The sequence below is a fragment of the Panulirus ornatus genome, chromosome 29 (genome assembly GCF_036320965.1).
Source record: "Panulirus ornatus isolate Po-2019 chromosome 29, ASM3632096v1, whole genome shotgun sequence".
Taxonomy (NCBI): domain Eukaryota; kingdom Metazoa; phylum Arthropoda; class Malacostraca; order Decapoda; family Palinuridae; genus Panulirus; species Panulirus ornatus.
In genome coordinates, this window is record NC_092252.1 from 3,468,450 (window position 1) to 3,489,338 (window position 20,889).

At 36.4% G+C, this 20,889-nt stretch overlaps 1 protein-coding gene across 5 annotated transcripts in view; it reads right to left on the minus strand.

Annotated features, from left to right (window-relative positions):
- The window catches only part of LOC139758016 (transcription initiation factor TFIID subunit 4-like), a 57,465-nt gene that overhangs the window by 33,934 nt on the left and 2,642 nt on the right, over positions 1–20,889 (minus strand). For all 5 annotated transcript variants that reach the window (XM_071679013.1, XM_071679014.1, XM_071679012.1 and 2 more), the window contains exon 2: positions 9,256–9,450. In XM_071679013.1, the coding sequence (XP_071535114.1) occupies positions 9,256–9,450 (195 nt within the window). The remainder of the gene's footprint in view (positions 1–9,255; positions 9,451–20,889) is intronic.

A 20,889-nucleotide genomic window follows, 5' to 3' on the forward strand; every position in this document is an offset into this window, starting at 1 on the left:
ACAGACCAAGACCATGAACAACCTTAGACCAAAACATATAACCCACACAAACATACAATAACTGTAAACTGAAACAAAAATACTTCCAACATAATCTCACATCAACGTGCAAGGTACACAGTTTTTTGCAACAGCACTAGACCATTTCCACCCGAACCACTTTGTAACTATCTATCAAACTCCAAACTGACAAAAATAGCTTCCCTCTGCTTCACATTTTTGCAACCTATGCTTGGAGAATTTCCCCACCCTGTCTGAGCTTTACAGGTTCCCTACTGATGGGGAATCTTATGTAGGAAGGTTAAGGTATACTATTATCATCATATAACTCCAGAAGCCCTAATCCAAGGGTCTGTGCTACTTCAAAGATGCACAACAATCAACAGGAGGAGAAGGATGGACTCCTTTGGATTGCAAAATTCTTCAACAGGATTGCACTCTGATGATATGACCTCACCCATGGTGACTTTTCACTAACAGTGCAACTATAAACAGGAGGAGAAAAGTAACACCAGTAAAGATATTTATTTCATTCATAATTATCCCATGAGCTCTTTCAAAGAGTGAGTCTTGATGTTATACAGGTCATCCTGCAATATTTTCAGTAGCAGGGAAATGTGGACTCCTTTGGAGAGAGAAGTTCCTTGAGGGGACTGTACTCCCTATGATACAGCCTTACCAAAGAGAATTTTTCATTTGCAGTGGAGGCTTATGTATGCAGTCTGGTAATATCTGTGATGAATGTTTATACATATAATCATAAAATTATCTAATCTATTTGTAATTAACTTAGGGCTAAATTCTGTGAAAGTCTTAGTGTTACCCATGACTTCTTTTTAAAGGCTCCGGCAACCAAAGGCTGCATTACTTCCAGTAGCAGGAAAATGTAGACTCCTTTGCAATAAAGCTCTTCGACAAAACTGTAATCCCAATGATGCAGTCTCACCCAAGGTGACTTTTCACTCGCATTGTAACCTTTTACTGAGGCCAAGTAACACCTGTAGAGGACTTTATTTTGCAATAAACGATAATTTTTATGTACTTAAGTAAAACAAAACAACATATGTGAGAAAATGTGTCATGAAATATTAAGAGATCAATAAATGATAAAGTTCCTTCTACTGTAATGTCTCAAAACAGATATCTAAGCTTCAAGTTTTAAGCCTCAATTTCAAGGCTGTGCACAGAGACAGGGTGGCTGAAGTGACAGTGCATAACAATTTCTCCCAACAGTCAATCAACTTTTAGCTATGCTAATGAGAGCACATTTTCATGGGTTTTCTGGGGGGAAAATGGAGATTTTTAGCAAGATTTAGAGTAATAGGCAAAAGACTATCTGCCTTTGTACTGTAAAGAGAGTGATTTTATGAACACTCTTTCAGCACTGAAAGCTGACAGACAAAGATAATGCAGAAGTTTCTAGCAAAAGTGAAAGCAGTGTCATAAACACCTGCCTAAACTTGAAAACAGTAAATCTGACCGATAATACTAGTAATTCAACATTCATAGTTTTACTGTTATGAAAAAATTAATTGAAAATGACTATAAAAAGATTAATTATATAAGATATCATAATGATTAGTGATAAATTTTTAAGAGTAGATAAAATAGTTGCTAAAGAGGCAACTCACTTGACACTCAGGCCTCAAACCTGCACTTTTAGAACACTGCATAAAAAAAAAGAAAACAAAAATCATCAGAGTGAAAGCTGTACATAAAGTATGATTCCATTTTCCATGTGATTATCTTTGAAATATAGGGTGCTTTGATCAGGGTGGTGTGTGAAGTGAAAGGATTAGGGAGAATGGTTTGGTTAAGAGAGAAAAGGTGGTGAAAACATTGCAGAAGATCAAATCCAGCAAGGCAGTAGCTTTGGAAGGTATTGTATTTGAATTTACGAAGAAAGTAGGTAACCGTGTTCTTGATTGGTTGGTAAGGATATTCAATGTGTGTATGGATCATGGTAAATAGCCTGAGGATTGGTGGAATGCATGTATAATGCCACTGTACAAAGGCAAAGGGGATAAAGGTGTGTGTTCAAATAACAGAGGTATAAGTTTGTTGAGTATTCCTGGGAAATTGTATGGGAGGGTTTTGATTGAGTGGGTGAAGGCAAGTACAGAGCATCAGATTGGGGGGGGGGGGGGGTGCAGTGTGGTATCAGAAGTGGTAAAGGATGTGTGGATCAGGTGTTTGCTTTAAAGAATATGTGTGAGAAATACTTAGAAAAACATATGGATTGTATGTAGCATTCATGGATCTGAAGAAGGCACATGATAGGTTGATTCAGATGCTTTGTGGAAGGTCTTAAGATTATGTGGTGTGGGAGGTAAGCTGCTACAAGCAGTGAAAAGTTTATATCATGGATGTAAGGCATGTGTACGAGTAGGTAGAGAAGAAAGTGATTGGTTCCCAGTGAAGATTGGTTTGCGGCAGGGGTGTGTGATGCATGTAATTCATTTTCCACCATATTAGATGCATGCTTAATTCACAAGGGAATATCTAGGAAAAAAGATGTTGAATTTGTCAAGCATGCTACCTTAGCATAGCTTGCATTATACTTGAAAATAAATTAGATTAACAATTGCTCTTTGGTAATAATTTCTATTCCAGGCAATATAATCATCATAGAGTTGGATGTTTTTTCCACTTAACCAGAGTTTTATTGTAAAACAATAAAACTCAGTAGTCATCAATGAGATGGGACAGACCACAACATTTAACCTCTGGCTTGTTTATCATTACTGTTTCTTTTCTATACCTTCAAACACTCACTAAGGCTGTGGATACAGCATTCAAACATTTAACTTTACTCATGTATAAACATTCCTCAATGTTTTTCAGAAGGGAACAAATGCCACTAAGTTGGACATTTCCATTCATATCAACAGGGTTTCAAGACATCTTCATGCTGAAATCTGACATACTGCTATGCAGGTAAATGGAAAGAACCAAAAGTACACTGGGTAAGAATACAATACTGTATCAGTGTTTGCTATGGCTGTGGCTACATCAAAACATCTGACTTTACTTCTACATCAACATGGCTGATGACAGCTTCATCTCTCCAGCTATGGAAAAGTTGAAGATGCATATCATCTACTGTCATTCTAGGTCATAATGTTGTTACCAGACATGATGGAAAATATAGGTCATAATGTTATTACCAGACATGATGGAAAATATAGGTTGCAATGTTGTTACCAGACATGATGGAAAATAGAGAGATAATATGATTATATGGTCACCCACTACATGGTTTCACTGACTATGGGCTTTATATATATTTCATGAGTTTCCTTCATCTAATCATTCAAAATCATATAAAATTCATTAAGGGGTCATCTGGGAACCAATATGTTAAATGCAGGAGTTTGGGTTTTAGTCTAGAACTAGCAACTGCATCCCCCAAGCCTAAACATCAACTTATAAGATACAGAATGATACTGGAGAAACATATTTTCTATAAAAAAAAAATTAAGCTTTATCATATGGCAGGAAATACAGTACTTCTGAGTGCTTGTTGGGAAGCATGCCTTCCAGCATTGTCGAGGTGCAACTATAACTTTCCCATCTGCGCTCAACAGAGTACAACCTATATGATTCTAAATGTTCTCGATAGTTTAGGTCCTTTACAGCACCAATGCAAGTCCAGAAATATCTCTGCAAACTTTCTAATGGTAAAGTTGCCCACCTTGAAAAGAGATGTTAGCACACAGCAGTATTCTATATGCGAGTGCATTTGTGCCTTGAAGAGTCAAGTGTTGTTTTTCCTCTCACCCTGAAGGTTCATAACATTCAGGCTATTTTTCCTCTCACCCTGAAGGTTCATAACATTCAGGCTATCATATTTTTGGAAAAGGCAACTGTTGCTGTGTTGTGTTTGCTGAAGGTAAGCTGTCAGATTCGCATCCATATGACACCATCAGGGCAACCATACTTTCAACTATATCAATCTCTGCCCAAACGATGACCTAAATAATTCTCAATGCACAAAGGACTTTAGTACCCTTTCCCACTTTAAAACTCCCACCACATAACTGAAAACTATACAATGATGTCATAGATCTGGGCTGATTGATGTGTAGTTGTTCAGTCCTCCAAAAAAAGTATACCAGCCTTATATATTTCAAGACGGTCAAAGATGTGAATCCTTGTAGATATACCTCAACAGTGTTTTAACCACACCAAGCAAGAGCTTAAGATCACTGGTCTCTGCCTGTAGGTGAGAAATAAGGTCACCTGATCAGGGAAAGGAATGATCCCCATATGAAAAATATAAAAGCCATCACAAACATGCTAAACAAATGCATTCTTACATATAACTCACAAGAACAAACACACAAAGACATCATCTAGACTAAGAGATACAGGTGCCAGCAATGCATAATTTTCCCTTCCAAGAAAATAATGTAAATTACTTAACATTCTTCTTTTCCACTAACAACCTACAAATCTACTATATCTAGATATACCCATTACCATTGACTTTGCACCACACAAACTGTAAATTATGTGACATTCTTCTTGTCTGCCAACATCCTGTACATAGCCTCAGTATTACCATTAACTCTACACCTTTTCCATGAATTTCTTGCCTTTCCACAGCAACACCTCTTACACTCTCCATATCTCTACACAGAGTTGAAGGAGTAAATTGGCCTCTATTTTCTTCATTTACACCTCCTTCCACACCAGAGTCTGTCTCTCTGTCCCTTTCTGCACTAATAAATATGTTTAATGACTCCATACCTTCAATTTCTCCCTTTCCTCCTTCCACACCTGAATCAGAGTATTTCTCTCTTTCTGCTCTTATGTTTGTGCTTAATGATTCAAGGCCTCCACAATCAACGACAGTTTCCACAGTGGACTCTTCCTCCCTTTCAATGCTGTATCAGTGCTATCCATATAATTTTCTGACTCTCCCTGTATAGCTGTGCCAAAGACAATGGGGTCTACAAGATCACTATTCCTTACTACAATTCCCATTTCTGGGTTTTTGTCGGGTGAATTTTCCATACAAATAAGTGTAAAGGCAAATCATACATAAACTTTCTTGTGCCACCTTCAGATTTGCATTTGATCTCTGCATGAGCAAGATTGAGATGGATGTCAGTCTTACACATCCAAGTTATACAATTTGCCTTACAGGCACAAGTGAGTGTCTTAATGCTGCAACAGTATATGTTAGTGCAAAAAGAATGATAAGTTCACTTAAAAAGCAGTAAACAATTACCTGTTAACTGATCAAGGTGCTTTACATATAAAAAAGTCTTTAGTCATCCCTCTGAGTACCTATAATGTACACTACACTATACCTGATCTATCAATTGTTATATCTACTTTGTGTGTAAGGAGGGTTGATCATGTAAGAGATGACAGGTTAAGAAAGAGGAAATATAATAAGAAAAGGATGAGAGAGCTCAAGAAGTGAGCTGAAAAAGTTTGGATATATGGAGTGAAAGATTAAAGGGAGGTTGACAAAGCAGATATATGTCAGAAAAGGATTGGAAAAGATGGGAGTAAGGGACTGAACTGAAGATGGAAGAATGAAGTGGAAAATCTTTTAAGTAACGGGACTGAACAGGCAAGAAGGTTGTGTTTGGGATAAAGTGAACTATAGTAATGCGGTGTACAAGCAACAACATTATGTCAATGAATAAGGAATAAGAAGTGGTCAGGAAAAACAACAGACAGGTCTGTGGGGCTTGGTTGTTGATAGGTGATTCTGATTTTGGTGTATTACACATGGCAGCTGTACAGTGGATGTGAGCAAATGAGGCCATTCCTTGGTCTTCCTTGTACAACCTAACTAAATTTGAAATACATGGGGGAAATTTTATATACATATATATATATATATATATATATATATATATATATATATATATAGTCCCTCAAAGGCCCAGTCATCTGTTCTTAACGCTACCACGCTAATGCGGGAAATGGCGAATAGTTTGAAAGAAAAAAAAATATATATATATATATATATATTTTTTTTTCTTTATATATATATATATATATATATATATATATATATATATATATATATATATATATATATTATCCCTGGGGATGGGGAGAAAGAATACTTCACACGTATTCCCTGCGTGTCGTAGAAGACGACTAAAAGGGGAGGGAGCGGGGGGGCTGGAAATCCTCCCCTTTCATTATTTTTTTTTTATTTTCCAAAAGAAGGAACAGAGAAGGGGGCCAGGTGAGGATATTCCCTCAAAGGCCCAGTTCTCTGTTCTTAACGCTACCTCGCTAATGCGGGAAATGGCGAATAGTTTGAAAGAAAAAGAATATATAATATAAATATATATATATATATATATATATATATATATATATATATATATATATATATATATATATATGAGAGAGAGAGAGAGATAGAGTACTTAGAGGCTTACATGTCGACCTAAACTCTTTCAACTCAAAATTAAGGTTTAGACCTATAATTAGCCCATTCCGCTGACCACGAAACAAAGTTCCGCCAGTCCATTCCTGAACTACAATTTACTTCAGCATAACTTGAAGAAGTCTTTCCATTAAGTTCTAATGGGGTATGATTTCTATATAATATATACATATTTTTTTTCAGGGAATACCTATGGTAAGCCCTGCATTTTTTAACGCCAAACATCTTGACGCCATGTATCATAAGGAACTTTTGCCAGTTCAGACTATCGTCTTTCTCTGAGGCATCATCCTTCGCTTCTCTCTAAGTAGGAGCCATAATGAGGGTATAATAAAACAAAAATATTCATCCATCTTCGAAACAAGCTGTTCCTAAGTTGCTTCATTGCCGTATCAAAACAAACAAGATGGCCGCCGGTAGAGTACGGCCAGCGCCCGGAGTGGCCGGTGGCGAGACTGGGAACTACAATGGCTCGCTCTCAATCTTGTTGGCGATCCAAGAAAAAAAAAACAATATTCACAACCGAATACTTATAATGATGCCATATCTAACTGATTAACTTTTGGTGTAATAAGTCGACAATGAGGAATGAGTGGTTTTGAAATATGAGTAGTTCCAAAAGTATGTAAACTTTTCATTCAGCAGAACGATTATAGTTCTAAAGTATCCTTAAAATTTGACAATTGAAACACATTTTGGTTTGAACTAAATAACCCACAGTATTAACTAAACATGAACAGGGAAACGGCCGTTTGAAATCAGCGACCATCTTTACAAAATTAGCGAACCACTAAACATCAGATAAGGACAAATATCAAGGGGATTACTGCAAACTGCGAAATCCACATATAGTACTTGTGAAATCATATGTATATCAGCAGTCGTTTCCTTTTTTACCTTCCTACAAGAAAGCGGCTATCTTCATGATCCGTTCACACCATAACTTTATTTCTCCCGTAGTTGAGGCCCACAGCCCTTGTTTCTAGTACTTAATTACTCATATGATGTTCTTCACTTCACAAATGAATCTTTTTCACTTGTCAAATACTCACTTTACAGGGACCTGGATGCATGGCTTCACATCATCTGGATGGAGATCACAAAACAAATTCAAAAATACAAACAGAAAAGTTATAGACTTGTTATACAAACATAAACTTCATTAGTAGACCCTATATACTAAAAGGCATATTTCAACGACCCAACTGCATAAGATCTTAGATTCATCGTATATGAAGACCAAGCAACATCAAGGATTTCAATATCATTAACCTGGAATATCAGATTCACATTTCATAATTGGCTTCATAGGTGGACTGTAATCATACAGCCGAGGGACTGTACTTCATACGTAAGAATGGCCAAGACAATCTCTAGCCACAATAGGAATGTAACCACACATCTCATAACACAAATTTTGAGCTGCAGTGTCTAACTTCCACCTCATGCCATTTCTCTACTAATCCAACCACACAACAGAGCTCGAAATCTTCACTAAAATACCAAACTATCACATGCCAAAGGACCACATTGTCCATGTTCTTCTCCTTCACTCTGTGTGTTCTCCATATATATATATCTGATTCTGGTTTGAGTAAGAATCAGTATCTTGTATCAAGATATGCCTTTTGGTATCTCACTGTCATAACTCAACTTATGCGTTGAGTCCGAGATGAAATAAAACTTGAGGCCAAAGAACATGGTGTTCAGGCAAGGAGACCAATATCTGCATATTGCCAGGTGTTGGTGTTCAAACAGTGAAGACTGCAGTCTCCACCTACTACTGTTCTTATATCCTTCTTCCCTGTGACATGTATACAAACAAAAGAAACAGGCAATAAAGATCATTTAAGTAATGTCAGTTAAGGCAGGAATGGAAGTGCCAAAAAGTCTGAAAACATGAATTGAGATGATACAACTACAGAGAAATCATGATTACATGGCTACAGACAGTCAAAGAAAATTTTTAAATAATTTATTTCAACTGAAAATCTGTGACAATTTTGTGTAAGAATGATTCTCGAAAAGCTGTAACACCCTAACTCCTGTTTCTAAATCTTTTGGCACTTCCATGCTTACGTCATCTTACATTTGATAACTTTTTCAAAACTTGAATATACTGTGGATATGTTTAGCATATGATCCTGACTTCATTTTCCATGGTATTAAACAATGTGGACAGAATATAAGAATATCTAAATCACTGTCTGTGCACATCATTCTTTTTAAATACTTCTCCATTTCCAACATGGTCAATGACTTTTTCAACCAAAGATACATCATATATTTCTAAAACCATCAGAAACAAGCACAGCACTAGAAAGGAAGTAAATGAGATGATTACATTCCAGTGGCTAAGCTCTGGGTCTGCCTAGTTGACTGATGGAAACTTTCATAATTGTATTGTTTCCAAATGTTCATGATATTTTCAGAACACTATGCTCCAAGATAAGTCAGTTCATTAAACCAGTTAATACACTAGAAATCTGTGGAAGTATATGATTTATAAACGTGGTTAAACTTGGGGCTTATCACAAAATCTGATTGGCCACCAAATCTTAAAGCCCAATTCCACAAGCAAAATATTTTGAGATCACTAAGTTGGTTTCAGGCAATGATCTTTTCTGCAAAACTATACATCAAGAAATCAATTACATGTATGTGAAACCTTTACTAACCAAAAACTTTCACTTTAAAAGTACTAATGATCTGTGGATAACAGGTAAGAAAAAAAAATCATGCCATCTCAAATCTTTCCACACAGCAATCAAAGGTAGAAAGATGAAAAACCATCCACAATAAACTATTACAAATCAGGCTACAGTACTAACTGGTGGTGGTTGGAATCTATATGCAGCATTAGGAGCTTGTTGTAAAGCTGTAGTGGTGGTGACATTTGCAGGTAGCTGGCCAGGGGTGGCAGCAGTGTTGACACGGAGTAACTGAAGCTGACCATTCTCCGTTTTTACCAATAAATGGCCCTGTGCCCCAGGAGGTAGACCTTGGAGTGCCCCAAGAGTAATTTGCTGAAATTAATAAAGAATATTAGATATGAATGGGGTTAAACACAACCTGTCATCAAATCAAAAGTAGCTATCAGCATAAGATTATTATAACATTAACTTGATAAATAGGTCTTTATATCCTCTAAAATAAAAATAAAACTTTTAATAATCACTTCAAAGTATGACATGAAAAGCTATGTTTATGAAAATATATATCTGTAAGCACCCTTACATATAATTCTTCTTTTTTCTTAATATACAAACCCCTTTAATCTCCAGCTCCAATCACTACATTGTACAATCCATTTTGTATATTATTATATCTGTAACATACATATTTAAAGAGAAACAATAAAAGTCCAGCAACTTTCGCTAACTTCAAAACACTTCTATAAAATACCAAGGAATGGCAATACAGGAAACAGCTAAAGTGGATCACAAACAAACACGAAAGGAAATTTGCAGGAAAGATTTTTCTTGAAAAGAAAATTTACATGACCCTTCAGATATCTTGTTAAGTTACTGGAAATTAACAATAAGTCATGTAATCATAGACAGCCCAGAGTGACTTAGACAGGCCTACTTTATATTGGTGAGAGCAAAGCAGAAAAAAGTATCATCCCATAAAATACATCAAAAGTTCTACGATGTAACGATGTACATGAAGTACAGTATCTTCAAATTGAAAAATTTTGTCCCCCTTGTGTAAAACAGCCTCAGGGTGAGAATCCTTCCCTTCATAGCTGCTCTATCTTCATGATAAAATGGTAGAGGTGCACAGGGATAAACAAAGTGCTCATGTAAAATGCATACACAGCACAGCTACAGACAAAAGGAACCATAGTGTCGTATAATATATAGTGAATAAATGGAGACTGACTATCTGGTATAATGGGAAAATGTATCCATCTTTCTAAGTGCGTAAATGGAAAAATCACCCTGCTATGACATATTTCAATTACTTTAGGAGGGAAGTGAAAAACTAAAATCTTTGTGTAAAAGCTGGATATTAAATCCAGCCAACCATTCTGAAAAGTTACTGGTAACAGTTGCTCTCATGTTCACTGAGAGTAAAGTCATCAAACATATTTACTCTAAGATCTTTTACTTTCTTCAAAGATATGATAGTGTATGCTTGCATCTATGCTTGTGTCCAATACTCTGGACTAGTTATTATTTCTTTCCTCCCCCTCAATAAACTAGCTAAAACCATATCCATTCATTAGCATGTAAATTTTCTGACTCAGAGATGACTTTTGACTCAGTTTCTACAGATGCCCTAAACTTTCAGGTGGGTGAAAGATTTGCATTGGGCAGAAAAAACTGTAGTGATGTGGTATATGTGGAATGACAATGAACAATGGTCCCATCCACACATATCCTGTCTCTAGCTATCATGTGCAATGCACCAAAACCAGAGCCCATCATCCACGGCCAATCCCTACAGACCATCCCATGGTTATATCTTAACTGTTTCATCTGACCTGGTACAGCCCACTGACAGCAAGTCACTCCTATACACCACATCAATTCAATTCTCAATCTGTTCAATGAAGGACTTGTACCCTCCTGAATGTTCATGTTCCAAAACCCTTCCCAAAGCCTCTTGAACTCCATCTTTCCACCTCCGTGGTCTACCCCTCCCCTTAGTTTCTCCATTTCAGACACATAAATCCTTTCTGTCCATCTTTCTTTGCTCAACCTTTCAATCAAACAGCTCATACTACCATACCTTTCTCTGATACTCTTATTCATTACAAAATCAAATCATCACCAATTATATATTTCAGGAATTTCATTTCCTCCACACCCACTTTTTTTTCATTGTATACTAAATTGTTAAACATACATATCTTTGACAGCCACTGATCTCTGCCTCCACAGAATATTTAATGCACCCATAACCTTAGCCCCTTCTTCCCTCCAACGACTCACTTCAGCCCTCATGGTTCTCTTCATTACTACATCTACTTCCAGGTGTCTAAAACACTCAACTTCCAGAGGGTCCAACCCATTCAAATTTACACTTACCATCCTACCTTTCATGCTCCACCTCATTAACTTGCATTTGTTCGCAGTAACTCTCAACTCTCCCCTTGAACATAAACACTACCAAATTCTATCAGCAACCTCTGGAGATTCTCTTTGGTGTCTGCCACCAGAGCCATGTCATTCCCAAACAGCTTGCTACCCATCTCCCAAGCCACCATACCTTAGCATATTATATAATGAGATAAACACTGCTAAAGGCTAAGAATAAAGAAAACACACACATAACAGTGGTATATAATATAACGAGAGTGCTAAACAGACACTCTTAACATACCATATATTCTACAACAGAAGATAATATATACAATCTACTAACTGCTCATGACAGTCAACATGGTTGGGATGGGGCTATTCTTGTAGCAGACAACACAAGCTTGTGTAAATCTGGTGCACTTGCAATAAAGAAGTGCAGCAAGGAGACAAAGTATCTCAGATGGCAAAAGGCGAGAATGGTGGAGTAACTTCTTTCAGAATTGTTGGACGTGATCTAAGTGGTAGTTGGAGAGAATTCTGGATGATTGGCGTTTTCAGCTGCTCTTGCCAACTGTTGTCAGGTGGACGAAAGATGATCTTGCATAACCTCTTCTGCAAATTTTCTAGATGTCTACTTTGAGGTAGATAGGCAGAGATGACAAGGGAAGTTTGGGAAGAAATCTATGTTGATCTTGTTGAATGCTGATTCACGTGCTGAGAATCTAAGTGCCTTGAATCAATGATGAATGCTGAGACAACAGCTGATGTCTGAGAAACTTGACGGAATATGAAAACTGGAGAAAACAAACTTATTCACAGAAGAACAAGGAACCAAATAGGAAATAACTAAAGCAGTAAAAAAAATTCATAAGACTCTAGGGACTTGTATATACCTTACGATGATTTCAAAGGACTTATACCCATCTTTTCCCTGCTTCTAATCGTAGTGCAGTATAGAGTGAAGTGCAGCCTTGAAGGTGCAAGAATTCCATAAAACGGGTCCTTTATAAGCTATGGAAGCTGTCAATAAATAGAACTATCTGCCAGAAGGTATACTTGTGGCAAGAAAAATGAAAACATTAAATAATACATTAGGTAATAACTGGAAAATTCTACTCTGTACCACAGATCCTTTAATATTAATAAAACACAAGCATACAAGCATTCAAGTGTATACAGGACAGGGACAAAATGCACAGAATTACCTATATGCATTGTATGGGGAGGGAGTTTTAAATTCATTGGACCACATCTTTTGAACATGCTCTACTAATATTCAGTTTTATACATTCAAGTAATTTGTCTGTATTAACAACATCCTCAGTCATTCTTTTCCATTCATCCACCACTCATATACTATAAAAGTACTTCTCTATATCATTCACAACAAGATTTTTGCTTAATTTCATGTTATGTCCTCACTATCTTCCCAACTCAGTCTTATTCACTACCCCCACCATACAATCACCCAACAGAAGCCACAATTCTCAGACTTAGATGAATCACACTCTCCTGTCTATGCTCAGGACACCACCCATCCCTAAGACACTACAAACACTAATTCAACATATCCCAATATTTTTCATACCCCTGGTGCAGCTACCATAACAAATACACTGAACACTTACTGCCCCAATTACATGTGCACACAAAATCTCTACTCTTTATGACCTATGGTTCCACCTAGTGGATGTGACCAGCTTCCTGAGTACTGCAGGGGTTCAATAAAGATAGAAAGGACTCCTAAGGCAGCAATTAATTATGTAAGTAAATGAACACAACTGAAATGTCACGATTAGATAAATGACTACCAACTTTTCATAGCAAAATGTATGGGACAAAATACTGCTAGGCACCTATCTATATCTATCATGTGGACTACATACCAGAAATATATTCTACTAAATATAATTTTTTCATTTTATTCTCAGGTTAATGGGAGAGCATTCTGTGAACTGATACACACTCTCTCGATCAATGATCCTCCAAAAACTGTCATAAGAATTTTCTCTACCACCTAATTGTTCTACCTACCTTAGTAAAGTAGCACTAAAAACTAAACATCATCATATGCACACACCCACTCTCTCACTGCATGTATAACAAACTGAAAATGATAAGAGCCTACAGTCCAGTCAAATGCCATGGACTATTCTAAGGTCTACCTCAACTGCTTTATATGCATTTCATCCCCATATACCACATCAATTTGATTAATTCTATCCTGCACATGCATATCACCCTCCTGAATGCTGAAGCCCTTATATTCTAAAGCCTGCTTCTTGGCCTCTTCCTCCTCTTTAATCACTTGACCTGAGTCATTGAAATTCTCTTCTTCAGTCTTTCTTTGCTCATTCTTTCCATATATCAGCTCTTTGAATCAGTCTGTGCTTACTGACCCAACCTTCTTTCATAATGTCATTCCTTTCATGTTCAACCTGCCTCACACCACATAATGTCCTTAGGCACTTTTTAAAAATATTTACCCTTTTCCTTTCTTTTGCATTCAGGCCCAAGGCTCAGGTCCATAAACACTACTGGGACTACTATACCTTCAAACTTACCATTTTTACCCCCTAAACCCCTCCTTCATGCTCCTAAGTCCTCAGTACCCCACCCTATCTTGCCTTGTCACCTCATCTACGGTTCCGTCTTCTGCTATATCCACTTTTACATACCTAAATTCCACTTCCTCCAGGTCCTCCGCATTCAAACTTGAACTCAAACGAATTCATCTCATCCCCTTTCTGAAAACTCCCTACCATACTTCTAATTTGTTCACATTTACTCTTACCTTTCTCGTTCACATGCTCTCCTAAACTCTGTTACCTGATTCTGGAATCTATCACCAGAGCTTTGTTATCTGCAAAGAGCAAATGAATAACCCATGGCACCCCTCCCCCTTTTCACCTCAGCATACTTTAGACCTGTCCCTTGCTCTGCGACCCTTTCATGCACCTTCATTACCAACCCAACCATAAACACTTTAAATCATCACAGTGACATCAAACATCCTTCATGCAGGACCATCTTCACTAGGAACCAATCAACTTCCTCCTGCATGCATGTATGCCCTATTCAACCAGTAATACTCCTTAATGCAGTTAGTAACTTTCCCTTTATCCCATACATTCACTGCACCTTACACAAAGCCTCACCATCAATCCTTTTACATGCTTTCTCATGATCCATAACTATCACATACTATTCACTTTCCTTTCCAAAGTACTTCTCACAATTCTTCCAATAAACACCTGGCACACACACCTCTACCTCTCAAGTCACCCTGCTCCTCCTCAATTAGATACATTATTTATGTCTTTGCCCTCTTACCTGCCACACTCCCTTGTAATCTAAATGATATAAATGCTTTGTACTTTAAATGATATAAATGCTTAATTCTGTCCACTTGCCTTTATATAAGGGCACTATACATGCATTCCTCGGCATCTCATTCTGGGCCATACAAACACTGAATAGCCTAAGTAACCAATCAACAACAGTAATCCAATTTCTTGAGAAACTTGAATGCAATTGCTTCCACACCTGTTAGCTTGCCACATTTTTTTTTATCTTTTGTAAAGCTCTCATTTCCTCCTCTCTTTGCACCATACAATTCATCAGGACTCTTGCTCTGTATGCCACCTCTTCCCAAACATAACACATCTGATACCTAATCATGTAACATTCAACAGTCCTCCTAAAAGATACCAGTACTGTAAAGAATCCACATGAATAAAAGCACATACTGACTGCACTAAGACAGAAAAAAATTCATAAAAGCACATACTGACTGCACTAAGAGAGGAAAAAATTCATATCTATTATAAAATATGGAGTGCAATACATGAATACATAATACTTGACAAAAAAAAAAAAAAAGGAAAAACTAATGGCAAATGTGCTTGTTATAAAAGACAATTATTGTTGTGCAAATACTAATCATATAAAGTAAGAGCAGTTTCTGAATTTCTAGTTTATCTGAAATGTCAAACAAACAACCCACTTTTGCAAATTATTACAAGGTCTGCAGACAACACATCTAAATCTGTCAAGAGATAATCCTATCAAAAGGAAGGCCCTCTTAAAGCTGGAAAAGTGTTAGTCAGCAGCAACACACAGGAGCTAAGAGTACATGGGAAAAACTAATATGGTACAGATGACGATTTAAATGAGCTAAAATCAATCAAGGTAAAACAACATCAAGGTAGGCAAACATACCAATACCAACAGAAGGAAAGTGAAGGAAGATGTTAAAGGGTGTATATCACCCAAGTCCAAAGTAAGAGAGATGTTATGAGCTGGAGTAAGCCATAATGATTTGGGCAGTCTGATAGAGCATACAGAGGACTATGTAGACTTCAGCATACATGGAAATGCATTTTGCAGAGCAAAGACAAATTCTGTTTTACAGAAAGGTGTTTGTACTCCAAACCATACACATTTCACTGTTCAAAAAGTTCATCAATGGATTGTAAGAGTCCACTCAAAACAAAACAAGTGTAGAATTCAAACATTATAATACAAATTCTCATGAAGAGGAACAAGTAAAACTAACAGAAATAATACCAAACCAAGAAAACTCTGGAACTTTCTTCTTCAGAAACATCAATACTAAAAGTGTAAGATATGATCCAGAAGGAAGTGTTCCAAATTTTGCAACATCAAAAGACAGAAGGCAGAAAGAAATGATCCCTGATGTATAACCCAGCATATAGGACCCAGAGAAAAAAATGACCCACACTGTCCAACACCAAAAGACAGGACTCTGAAAGAATATGCTGTCCAACATCAAAAGGTAAGACCTGGAAAGAAAAATGATCAAAGGTTATAACAAATTAATGTTTACAGTACAACATTTACAGTACAACAAAAAATACAACAAATACAAGTCAGAAATTCTTTCAGAAGACCCTCAAACTAATCAAAATAAGGACATTCAAAAGGAAGACTTTATATTGCTGGGGGTGTCAGACTACTTTACATCATAGTGTATGTTCTTAACGTTACCTTGCTAATGCAGAAAATGGCGAATATATATGAAAGGAAAAAAAGAAATATATATACATATATATAAAACCTAATCAAACCAAACCAAACCTTCAATACCGAGATAAAACAGACTTTTACCCTCATTTTATGTACTATGGCTACATGGGACAGTATGTCTTACAAATATCCATTTACTGATGATATACCATTTCCAATTTAAGACATTACAAGGCATTTAAACTAAAGGTGCATTAACTGGAGTCAGTGATTATCTCAATCAGTGCTGCATCATGATCTTAAATCCTCTTTTCAATAAAACTATCAATTTTATAAATATAAGAACATCTGCATTGCACTTTACACCACATATGAACACTACAGGGCTTGAATGACTGTGGAAGAGCCTCCTCTACTACAGTGCTCGTATAATTTATGCAATTGCTATTCTATGATGCATTTGAGCATTACAAAAATTTCAACTATCACGTAATGGATGGTTCATTATCTAAAATCATTAATGCTCTTTACACAGTATAGTATCCAAAGGTTTAGGAAGCCTATGACAGCAGTTCAAACCAACAATATCAACTTTTTAGCCAAAGCCTGTCAAAAAGTAGCTAATACAAGTACCTTACAAATTTTCAGCATCAACAACCTCACTGGATTAGGAATTGCCCTATCCTTATATAGTTCATACATGTCAACATAATCTGGAAGTCTTTCAAACATGTCATTTTCATTCCACACATAAAAATGCTATGTAACTTAAAGATAGCGACATTACAACTTTTAATACAGTTATATAGCCTAAATGAACAAGGGTAAAATATAGAATAGATTCAAAAATACAAATTTATAAAGCTGCAGTATAAGACCAGCCACCTTATTTACCAGGTGCACAAAAACCCAAAACTAAATCATGCTAGGTACAGTGGTTACCAATGGTAAAAATTATACAGTATGAAAAAAAAAATACACACATACACGCACACACACACATATACATACATACATACATACATACATACATATAAAAAAAAATATATATATATATATAGGTAAGTTTGAATGGAGAAAAACTGGAGGAAGTAAAGTGTTTTAGATATCTGGGAGTGGATCTGGCAGCGGATGGAACCATGGAAGTGGAAGTGAATCATAGGGTGGGGGAGGGGGCGAAAATCCTGGGGGCCTTGAAGAATGTTTAGAAGTTGAGAACATTATCTTGGAAAGCAAAAATGGGTATGTTTGAAAAAATAGTGGTTCCAACAATGTTGTATGGTTGCAAGGCGTGGGCTATGGATAGAGTTGTGCGCAGGAGGGTGGATGTGCTGGAAATGAGATGTTTGAGGACAATGTGTGGTGTGAGGTGGTTTGATCGAGTAAGTAATGTAAGGGTAAGAGAGATGTGTGGAAATAAAAAGAGCGTGGTTGAGAGAGCAGAAGAGGGTGTTTTGAAATGGTTTGGGCACATGGAGAGAATGAGTGAGGAAAGATTGACCAAGAGGATATATGTGTCGGAGGTGGAGGGAACGAGGAGAAGTGGGAGACCAAATTGGAGGTGGAAAGATGGAGTGAAAGAGATTTTGTGTGATCGGGGCCTGAACATGCAGGAGGGTGAAAGGAGGGCAAGGAATAGAGTGAATTGGATCGATGTGGTATACCAGGGTTGACGTGCTGTCAGTGGATTGAATCAGGGCATGTGAAGCGTCTGGGGTGAACCATGGAAAGCTGTGTAGGTATGTATATTTGCGTGTGTGGACGTGTGTGTGTATAAATTATGTATGGGGGTGGGTTGGGCCATTTCTTTCGTCTGTTTCCTTGCGCTACCTCGCAAACGCGGGAGACCGGCAAAAAAAAAAAAAAAAAAAAAAAAAAAAATAATAAAAAAAAATATATATATATATAACTGCATATATTTTTCAACCTAAGCAACATCTTAGAATCATCAATTACAAAGGCTTTTTTGAAGAGTGATTGCCTCCAACAGTAGGTGAGTAATGTACCCTTGGAAACCAAACAATCTGAAAACATCTTTTATACCATCATCAAAGCTACATTAAAATTATGATTAGATGACTGTAAACAATTGAACTTGGTGTTCAGCTAGCTAAGTTTATGCCCAACAAAATCAAACACTACAGTAATCAAACTTCACTTATCTTTTTATTATTTATTCTTAATTTCATTCTCTATACAATAATTCCATATGTCCAACTAATTCATGGCCATTAACGCCACTGTCATGATCTCTCAAGATGCAGCCAAACAATGTTGTGTTCCCTGCAACCTAAACAAGAAATGGGATATATAACATCTGAATCATACTAGAAAAAGTTAAGCCAGCTTCTGAAGTACTGTATATATATATATATATATGTATAATAAACTGATTCTCTGAGTCATGGGAAAATGTGGTTTATATCTGATTTTTATCTCGGATCAACTAAAGATTCCCACCTCCCAATGTTCTATGTTAAATTAGGTTAAGTTCAACTTGGTTAGGGCAAAAATCTAATGTAATCTACATAAGTGAAACAAACACTTTGTCATTATTCTCCAGAAGCAAAAGAAAGGATCTCTTACTTTCACAACACACTTGCATATGTCTCCTCCAAGCTAAACATATTTCTTCAAAATCATCTTACTTTTGAACTATTTATAATGTTTTCAGTTCATACCTTTCCTTTTTGTTCACTTTCTTTTTAATATGAATCAAATTCCGTCCTTTCTTCATTTCTTAACTTCTGCCAATTGTTTGTAGATCAATCCAGCCTAAAAACATTAAGGGGATGGTATAACCTTCAGGACATCCAATCCTCTATCCCAATTTCAAGGTTTTATGAAATGTTCTAATGTAACTATAGAATACATATTAAAAGCCCTTTAACCAACTCTGCCACGAAGTCATCATTAAGAAAATATGATAACTCTCTATGAACAGTGTTCTTGCTCTACACCCAATTTATGAGCCTTTGACAGCCTAAATGTTTAAGTGCTTTGTTTTAATATCTTCCAATGCTATCTACATGTGCATACCAAACTCACAACCCATAACTCAGGATTTCCACGGGCTTTATTCATTTCATTTCAATACATTTGCAAATGAACCTTACAACATAAAGTTCGTGATTACTGGAAGACTCCCCATATCTCGAGTGACTGTGCAGTGCAAACATGAGTGCCAATCTCTAGACAAAGGAAAGCCAACTTTATGCCTCTTTTTCCCAAATCTAAGTTGCTGCACCTCTAAAACTGTTGCTTATGATTTAATTAAGCCTCCTTTTACATGATAGACATCATGTTTCCACCACTTTTCTTTCTCTTTCTTTTTAGCAATCAGTACCCTAAACCTGGTCTCAGACCTAACGTTTACAGGTCATAATGAACATGATGGTGAGTGACAATGCAGATGAAGTCATAGCAACTGCATTTACTAATGTATCCTGGTATTTGCAGTTTTCAAATTATCTATCAGGATCATTCCAAACTACAACATTACCAAATGTTTTGTCTTTTGAATTTTTTCAGTTTATTTGCTTGTTGTACTGGTCCTTGCATGAAAATTTATCTTATGCATAGAGAGTAAGACAGTCTCATTACTTTCACACTGCAGTATCATAATAAATGACACCTGATGAATATCATTCTACCTTATGCTGTGAATAAGTAACAGTTGCAAAATGTAACATTAATTTTTCCTTATTTTCTCATGTGAACTGGCTATTGACTCTGACAATATCCACTGCATATTAGCATATTTGGTTTCATTGAAAAAAAAAAAAAAAAAAAAAAAAAAAAAAAAAAAAAAACAGGAAATCCAGACATTTTCATGGTCATCCTTATGAAAAGAGCCGGTTAAAGCCCCTTATGTGGAAAAAAGTTATAATAATAATAATAGGGCTATCACAGAAAGTAGTCCTGAAAAAGGCTGAAATAGAAGGGCTTTGAAGAACTAAGAACATGTAGAGTTAAATATACACAAAATAGCAACAATTTTATATTTTTTTGTAAAACACATGATCTATCATAATGTTCTGTATACCCCTAATGAGCACCCTCCTTTTACTCCAACCTCCAATACTTAACTAAAATTTTTTGTGACCTTGACCTTGAAAATTTAATCTAAGGTGAAGCTCTGTATGCAGTATCTGTGGTAAAAATTTATTCCCCAGCCAACCACCAAGTCATGAAACAGTGGGTGCACAAGCATTTTGACATATTTTAATAAACTTGACTGTGATCTCAACTTTTGACATTTGACCTGAAAAACCTAATTAATTATGGAACTGTACATGAAGATCCTATTGTACAAGTTTTGCCAATATCCAATCACCCATTTATGAGATACTGGGTGCACAAAACTAGACAAATTCCCACACAACAGGTGCAAACTAACATGTGCCTCAGCTGATGATGATAAACCAATATCCCAAAATATGCAGC